We start from the raw sequence: 8,949 nt of genomic DNA, 5'->3' as shown, positions 1-8,949 counted from the left end.
GTCCTTTTTTTTTTTTTTTCTTTTTCCTGCTGTCCAGAAGGCACAGCAGAGCTAGAAGGAAAAATAGGCTTATCATCAGTCGGAGAGTCCTCCCGAGGTGGAGGGGTCTTTTTACAGTGAGAAGCATGGGTCCAGGTAGGCAGTCCTTGGCACTTCACAGCGGTGTTGGTGGTTAACAGGACTTGGAAAGGGCCTTTCCAGTGTGGAGCCAAAGCAGTCTTTCGTTGGTGGATCTTTACATAGACTCAGTTTTCTTGTTTTAATGAACGGCAGGGCTGCTAGGGTCTTTGGTTAGCACTTCTTTTATCTGTGAGATAAGAAACCTAACACATTTCATTAATGCCTGGCAGTATTTTGCAGATCTCATAGTTGCTTGGGCACATTCAGGCCCCCCCTTTTCTTGGTTGTCAGCCAAGTTTTAGCTGTGAACAATGTCCTTGGATGGGACCAGCATCTTATCTTTGGACTGAGCTTGCTAGCTATATTTTTCTTTTCCAGTTAACTCGTTCTGTTTTTTCCTTTTCCCCTTCTTGGCTTCTTTTAACCTACAAAGGAAACTTCCACTCTTCACTTATACACCTTTTCCCAACAATGAACACATACACATTGCCATCATACACCCTTCCAGTAAAATAACTTCTATACAGAGCTTTGGAGCAACAAACCAGGACGAGCACACCCACTTTTGAGGAATCCACTCGGTACAGCCTCTGGTGTCCAATAGCTTTCCTTTTTAAAACCTTAAATGCCTTGTCGGCTTCTGAGGACCAGTGAAAAGGGGTCATGATCCGCTCCCTTAACGCATTCGTACAAGGGTTTAGCCCACAGTCCAAACTCTGGGATCCATATTCTGCAGAAGCCTGCCATGCCCAAAAACGCCCTGAGCCGTTTACGGTTGCTTGGGATAGGAATTTGGCAGATAGCTTCCTTCCTTTCGTTTGAAAGCTGGCGCTCTCCCTGCCTTATATGAAACCCTAAGTACAGTACTTCTGGGAGGGCGATTTGAGCCTTACTCCGTGCTACTTGATATCCTCGGAGTCCAGCAAAGTTCAGGAGGCTCACAGTGGCTTTAAGGCAAGAGGTTAAACCCACAGCGGCAATTAACAAATCATCCACATATTGCAGGAGGAGGACCTTGTCCTCATTGTCTCACTCCTCTAAGTCTCAGGCCAGGGCCTAGCCAAAAAGGGTGGGGGAATTTTTAAATCCCTGGGCCAGCACTGTCCAGCAAAGCTGCTTTTTAACCCTTCTCTTGTCCTCCCACTCGAAGGAGAAAATCTCCTGAGATTGGGTGTCGACTGGAATCGTGAAGAAAGTGTCCTTTAAATCTAGGATCGAAAAATGGGTGTACTGCCCCCCTATAGAGGCCAACAGCGTATATGGGTTTGGAACAAGGGGGTGCAGAGTCTTAACCCGCTCATTAACCGCCCTCAGGTCCTGGACCAGCCGATATGTGCCATTGGGCTTTCGTACAGGCAAGATGGGGGTGTTCCAAGCTGACTGGCATTCTCGAAATACCCCGTACTTTAGGAACTGATCTATAGTCTCCTGCAGTCCCTCTCTGGCTTCCCTTTTGATCGGATACTGCTTGATTCGCACCGGACCTTTTCCTGGCAAGAGCTGGACATTAACGGGGGTTTGATGGGCTGCTTTTCCTGGGATCCCTGATGCCCATACTAGAGGAAAAAACCTGCTTTTCCCACTGGCTCCATTCTGGGGCTTGCATGGCTGAGGGCTCAATTGCAAGGGTCATTATCCAGGCATTCTCTGGGGGTAAGGTGAGGGTTATTTCTGTGACGGGTTGGATCACAGAAACCCCCTTGGGAGCTGCCACCCGATGTGCCAAGACTACCCCTGCTTCTGTTTTCCCTGCCAGCTCAGGACTCCAGCACCCTGTCTTGCTGAGCAAGACACTCCAGTCTGGCTCCAGACACGGACCCAGGGTCTGAATCACTTGTCCCAAAGCTGCAAGTTTACCTGAAAACAGCGTACAGTAGTGTGCTTGTCTTTAGCACTTAGATGCCCAACTCCCAATGGGGTCTAAACCCAGATAAATCCGTTTTACCCTGCATAAAGCTTATGCAGAGTAAACTGATAAATTGTTCGCCCTCTATAACACTGATAGAGAGGTATGCACAGTTGTTTGCTCCCCCAGGTATTAATACATACTCTGAGTAAATTATTAAATAAAAAGTGATTTTATTAAATACAGACAGTAGGATTTAAGTGGTTCCAAGTAGTAACAGACAGAACAAAGTAAGTCACCAAGCAAAATAAAATAAAATGCGCAAATCTATGTCTAATCAAACTAAATACAGATAATCTCACCCTCAGAGATGCTTCAGTAAGTTTTTCTCAGACTGGACACCTTCCAGGCCTGGGCACAATTCTTTCCCCTGGTACAGCTCTTGTTCCTGCTTAGGTGTTAGCTAGGGGATTTTCCATGATGGCTCCTCTCTCTCTCTCTTCTGTTCCACCCCTTTATATATCTTTTGCATAAGGCGGGAACCCTTCGTCCCTCTGGGTTTCCACCCCCCCTCACTGGAAAAGCACCAGGTTAAAGATGGATTCCAGTTCAGGTGACATGATCACATGTCACTGCAAGACTTCATTACTCAGGCCTTGGCTACACTTGCAGCTGTACAGCGCTGTGAGGTAAACCTGTCTTCGTACAGCTGAGTAGGGAAAAGCGCTGCAGTCTGTCCACACTGACAGCTGCCAGCGCAGTGGTGTGGCCACACTTGCAACATTTGCAGCTGTGTTGGGAGCGGTGCATTATGGGCAGCTATCCCAGCATTCATGTGGCTGCAATGTGCTTTTCAAAACAGGGAGGGTGGGGTGGATTGTGACAGGGAGTGTGGGGGGGGAGAGAGTGCTTTTTGGAGCATGTCAGCTCTCTATTTTGCAAGTTCCGAACTCCCGGCCCCCTGTTCATTCATTTACTCACTCAAAGCAAGCTGCAAACTGTTTGCTTATCTCTGTGGTACGAGCTTTGAAACCGGCACTTCCGCATTCCTGCAGCCGGTCACAACAATGGAGAGGATTGGCCACTTGACAAGGTGATTAGTACAGCGCTGCAAGCGTTTACACTCACACCCGTGAGTCGTAGCCACTCGGCTGCAGCTGTTATTCCTCTCGGAGATGTGGAGTACCTGCAGCGGTGTACCCAGGGAGATACAGCGCTGCAAGTGCCCTGCCAGTGTGGACGGGGAGTGAGTTACAGCGCTGGGGGAGGCTTTACAGCGCTGTAACTTGCAAGTGTAGCCAAGGCCTCACTTGCCAGCACACACACATACAGGGAGACTCACAGGTAAACAGCCATCTGCAGACAATGGGAGTCATCAAGATTCTAAACCATCATTAATGGCCCACACTTTACATAATTACAATAGGCCCTCAGTTACATTTTATATTTCTAGTTTTAGATACAAGAGTGGTACATTTATAAAAATCAGATGATCATACTCAGTAGATTATAAGCTTTGTAATGATACCTTACAAGAGACCTTTTGCATGAAGCATATCCCAGTTACGTTACGTCCACTTATTACCGTATTTTCTCTAAAACTATCCCAGTTACATTATATTGACTTATTATCAAGTTTTTATAAAACCATATAGACTGCACAACGTCACAATTTCATCTTGGGTGAAATGCAGGGTGACACCTAAGCGACAAAGCAGGTCCCGTCCTAGTAGTGGCGTTGGACAATCGGGGAGGTAAACCAGTTTGTGAGATAGAGTTCTGTTTCCCAAAGCACATTCTGCTGGGGCATACTCTGGGCACTTGGTTCCTTTCCCTGTGGCACCCACCACAGTAAGGGAGTCTGCCACAGGCAGCTGAAGGAGTTGGTTTACGGCGGTTCGTGCTGCTCCAGAGTCTATTCAAAAGTCTATGTCCGAATCTCCCACCCGCATTTTTACTCGGGGTTCCGGGGGCAGGATAGTCCGTCTCCCCTGACGCCCCTATTCCTGATCCTCCGCTGCCATCATAGGGGTACCTTCCCTTTCAGGGCACTCATTTTTCCAATGTCCCTCCTTCCGGCATATGGCACACTGGTTGCGACCCAGACGCCTTTCCTGTGAGCCAGGGCGCCCACGCCCACGTCCTCTCATTCCCCGGCCCCTTCCACCTTCCTGGAATTTTCCCCTGCCACCGGCCTGTACTGCTGCAACCATCATTTTCGCTTGCCTCTTTTCCTTCTCTCCCTCCCTAAGGCTGTAAGCCCTGTTTGCAGTTTCCAGAATCTGTGCCATGGTCATACCCATCAAATCCTCCTTTTTCTGTAGTTTCCTTTTAACATCAGGGGCCGCACGGCTGGTAAAGATACCCTTTATAATTGCCTCAGTTGTCTGCTCATCGGGGTTTGCATTAGTAGTTTGCCTGATGGTATCCCAAATACGCTGCAGAAAAGCAACCGGACTCTCTTTTGGCTCCTGTACTAGCTCATAAGGCCTAGCCCAATTGTTATGTCGGACAGCCGAGTGTCGGAGACCATGTAATAGGAGCTCCTTGTAGGAGGTGAGACGGGTTTGGCCCACAGGGTCATTAGGGTTCCACCTGGGATCTGCTAGGGGGACCATGTCCGCGGGCACCGGGATGTGATTTGGATCCAGGTCATGTCTCCGCTGTGCCTCCTCCCTTGCTTTAGACACAACCTAGTTACGCTCCACTTCAGACAGCAGGGTCTGCATAAGGACATTACAATCATCCCAGTCAGGCTTACAGCTAGCCAGGCACCCTTCAAAGACCGAGATAAACTTGCTTGGGTTTGTAGAGAATTCCCCTGCCTGTGCCTTAAAGGCTGCTAGGTCCACCAGGTTAAAAGGCACATGTGTATAGACCTGCATAGTAGTGGCCAGGCGATCTTGTGATCCTGGGCGGGCCACCACGGTCTCAGTGACTAACGGATAGAACCCTACTGAGGGGGCAATCTTTGGAGCCCGAGGCACCCTGTCTTTATATGGTGGGGGTGTTGGAGCTGAAGGGGACACCGGACCTGCCATTACAGCTGTGGGCGGGTTCTGGGGACTAACAGTAGCTACTACCGAACCTGTCAGAGTCAAATTACACTTTTGCAAAAGATCTGACCTATCTCTTAACAACATAAACAACTGTACATACATATGTTCATTCCATTTACCCGTTTGCTGACAAAACAGAAGTAATTGAAGGATCGTGTTATAATTAAGTGATCCTTCCGATGGCCGCCTTTCCTGGTCCTCTAGCTGATATTGAGGCCAGTCTACTGTACAGAACCTTTTCAGTTTACTTTTAATCAACTGATCTGATCCAAACACTTTCCAGTTCACCAGAATGCACTCTAAGGGCGTACACCTTGCCGTGCCTAGAGTACTCTGTCCCTGCCCCATACCCTAGGGAGACACTGGGCGTCCCCAGGTCGAAACAGGTAAAGTCCCCACTGGACTGTTCCTACCTCATCCAAGGGTCCGGTTCTGCACCGTCGCCCGCAGCTGCTTCTCCACTACTCGAGCGCGTTGCACCGTTGTGCCCTCCGGGGTCGACCAAACCACGTCTCCGCTGAGGCCCCCGATGAAGTCACCGGTGCGCGCTGGGCGTCGGTCGTCGCTGCAATCCGTCGACCTCCGAGAGGGGTCCGGGCAAGGCTAAATTTCAGCCTCGAGCCCCACGTTGGGCGCCAAAACTGTTGCCGGCACAGAGTGTCTGAGGACAGCAACAGCGGAGTTCATTGCCCGGTGTGCTTCGCGCCAATGAACACACCAGGGTGGAGAAGCAAACAAAGTTTATTTGAGATCTCAAAGTGGTGCAAGGAGACAGGCAAGTCTCAGATCAAGCACACTGAGACAAACAATTTTCCCTTTTTATTCTTTTGCAGTTAGGCTCCCCCCCCCCCCTTCACCCTCCCTTTCTCCTATAATAGTTTACTTTAAGCAAGTAGCAAGCAATTACATTTAAGCAGTTACGTCATCTTGGTGGCTATAAGTCCAGCTTGTTAGTAACTTCTTTAAACCGTTATCTTGTCCTTTTTCCCTTTGATTTATTATCTCCCCTTTCAGCCAGAAACATGCAGGCCTCATTATTACCGCTTGGCACTGGTATGCAGCCTGTTGCACCTGGCTTTTGAGGTTGATTAGAGTTAAACATGAAAGAAGTTTGGTTCATATAGGCCTAGTGCAGGAAGGCTTCATTGACACTTTGTGGCCTTCCACCCTCCCGAGTTACCTAGGGTTATGCCTAGTGACACCAACACTAGGACTTAAAACGTGGAATAACAGAAGTGTAAGGACTGGAAGGGACCTTGATAGGTCGTCTAGTCGAAGCTTCTGCACTCAAGGCAAGACTAAGTAATAACTAGACAGCTGTTTGTCAAACCTGTTCTTAAAAACCTCCAGTGATGGAGCTTCCAGAAGATTCCTAGGCAGTTTTGTCCAGTGCTTAACTATCCTGACAGGAAGTATTTCCTAATGTGAAACCTAAACCTCCCTTGCTGCAATTTAAGCCCATTCTCTGAGGTTAATGAGAACAATTTTTCACCCTCCTCCTTGTAACAAACTTTTATGTACTTGAAAACTGTTATGGTGTCCCCCCTCTATCTTCTCTTCACCAGACTAAACAAACCTAGGTTTTTCAATCTTTCCTCATGTTTACTAGATCTTTAATTCTTTTTGTTGCTCTCCTTGGGACTTGCTTCAATTTATCCATCTTTCCTGAAATGTGGTGTCCAGAACTGGACACTCTCTTCCAGTTGAGGCCTTACCAGTGTGGAATAGAGTGGAAGAATTGCTCCTTGTGTCTTGTTTACAACACTCTTGCAAGAATGATGTTCACTTTTTTCATTCTGGGATGTACGTTAGCTATCATGTTTTAATAACACACCATTTTCCCTAGTGTAGACAGTGCTGAAGAATTGTTGACACACATTTGCACTGTTTGAGTTTAAACCAGTGCAAAAAACTTCATCAACAATATTTTAGGTTAAGAGAGGCTCAGATCAGGTCTAAACTATACAGTTTTGCAGACGTAGCTATGTCAGTTAAGGACATATGGGGAAAAATCCACCCCTAACTGAAACAACTACGCTAATAAAAGCCGAAAAGTAGATGCAGTTATTCCAACAAAGTTCTTTTGCCAGTATAGCTTACTTCATTCAGGGAATTTGGTATAGGCCAGGGGTGGGCAAACTTCTTGGCCCGAGGGCCACATCGGGGAATAGAAATTGTATGGCGGGCCATGAATGTTCACAAAATTGGGGTTGGGGTGCGGGAGGAGGTGAGGGCTAGGGATGAGGAGTTTGGGGTGTAGGAGGGTGCTCCGGGCTGGGATCGAGGGGTTTGGAGAGCAGAAGGGGGATCAGGGCTGGGGCAGGGGGTTGAGGTGTGGGGAGAGGCTCAGGGGTGCAGGCTCGGAGCGGCGCTTACCTCAAGCGGCTCCCGGAAGCAGTGGCATGTCGCTTCTCCAGCTCCTACGCGGAGGCGCAGCCAGGCAGCTCTGCATGCTGCCCCATCTGCAGGCACCACCCCTGCAGCTCCCATTGGAGCACCGGAGGGGGCCACTGGAGTGCGTAGGAGCCAGAGTGGGGCCATGCCGTGGCTTCCTGGAGCTGTGTGGTGCGGCCCCCGACCCAGCGCCCCGGCCAGAGTGGGGCTGAGCTGCATGATGAGACTCGCGGGCTGGCTTAAAATGGCTCTGGCCTGTGGGCCGTAGTTTGCCAACCCCTGTTATAGGCTCTATGAGCAAAAAACTTTTTTGCTGGTATAAGCTGTCTCATTTGGGAGGTTTTAACCCTTTCTAGTGTAGGCTAGGCCTCAGTGTCATGGATGCCAAAGATTTGTGATAGCTTTTTGTAAAAACTATTTTAATTATGCACAACACTTTATGGAGTTTGACATGTACAGGAAGAGGGAGATCTTCTAACACCCAAGGCAGCTAAGGCATCTGTCTGCCATGGAAAGGTACACAACTCTCATCTTTGCCTTTGAAAATCGTCCCAAGGTGTTTCAGTTGTAACAGGCAACTTGCTGTTTATTATAGGCGCACACAAATATGAGCCATTTTGGAAAAATTTCCCAGAACCTAACACCCTGACTCCGTTTACATTAATTCTTATGGGGAAATTGGATTCGCTTAACATCGTTTCGCGTAAAGTAGCATTTTTCAGGAAGGAGTTATTGTCTTTGTATACTGTAGGGCTACACAGAGGCTAATAGAATAATCTTAGGCATTTTCAATAGTAGAACTGCACTTCAGCAAACGTTACTATACATCTTGTGTGTGTCTAAGGATCTAGAATTTCCAGTGGGTTTTGTATTCTTGTCTCGTTGGTTTGCCTGTAAGGTGATGAATTTCCACATACCCTGGATGCTTGCAGTACTCTTCACGTCATTCTGATATGAAGTCTCTCTTATTAGTTGCTGGTATCTCTAACGGAATACCTATTGATGGTTCTGTTAGAACCAGCCTTTGTGTGGATCCTGTTGTGGGTGGAAAGAGCTGGATGTTTGGTGCTTGAAAGAAATAATAGAAAAGGAGTGAAGGGAGTTTTGTCCACAACCGTTAAAGGATCTCTACCCAATGAACCTTGCAGATCTTCTGGCTGATCCCGCCAACACCCCAGAACCTGGAGCTCTACGAGAATTGGCTGCTGTCAGGGAAACAGGGGGACATCTTTCTTGGTGACAAAGTGTCAGACTGTCAACGAATTGAGCTCAAGCAGGGCTACACGTTCGTCATCCCCTCAGGTATAAGGGGCTGGGGGGAGAACCCTGGAAGTGTGCATTTGTCCTTGTCTTTGAAAGGAATATGATCTGTGCTAGGGGTCAGGAAGTCTGAGGCAGTGGGGAGAAGAATCTCTGGGGGGGGAGGACACCCATAAAATTTGGGCAGTTCAGAGCAGGGTGATTTCTCCCTGAACTTCCTGGATAGCGAGCCTCTGTGAGAGAGGAAAATAGGATATACCTCTGTTCTCT

General features: G+C 48.2%; 1 protein-coding gene across 2 annotated transcripts in view; it reads left to right on the top strand.

The window, feature by feature from the left end:
- Positions 1–8,949, top strand: part of KDM2A (lysine demethylase 2A) — a 90,831-nt gene that overhangs the window by 56,720 nt on the left and 25,162 nt on the right. For both annotated transcript variants that reach the window (XM_024220036.2, XM_026650530.2), the window contains one exon: positions 8,568–8,721. In XM_024220036.2, the coding sequence (XP_024075804.1) occupies positions 8,568–8,721 (154 nt within the window). The remainder of the gene's footprint in view (positions 1–8,567; positions 8,722–8,949) is intronic.

The sequence above is a fragment of the Terrapene carolina genome, unplaced genomic scaffold (assembly GCF_002925995.2).
Source record: "Terrapene carolina triunguis isolate 2854851 unplaced genomic scaffold, T_m_triunguis-2.0 Scaffold90, whole genome shotgun sequence".
Classification (NCBI taxonomy): Eukaryota; Metazoa; Chordata; order Testudines; family Emydidae; genus Terrapene; species Terrapene triunguis.
Note: the sequence above shows the minus strand (reverse complement) of the source record. Positions and strands in the feature narration are given on the sequence as shown.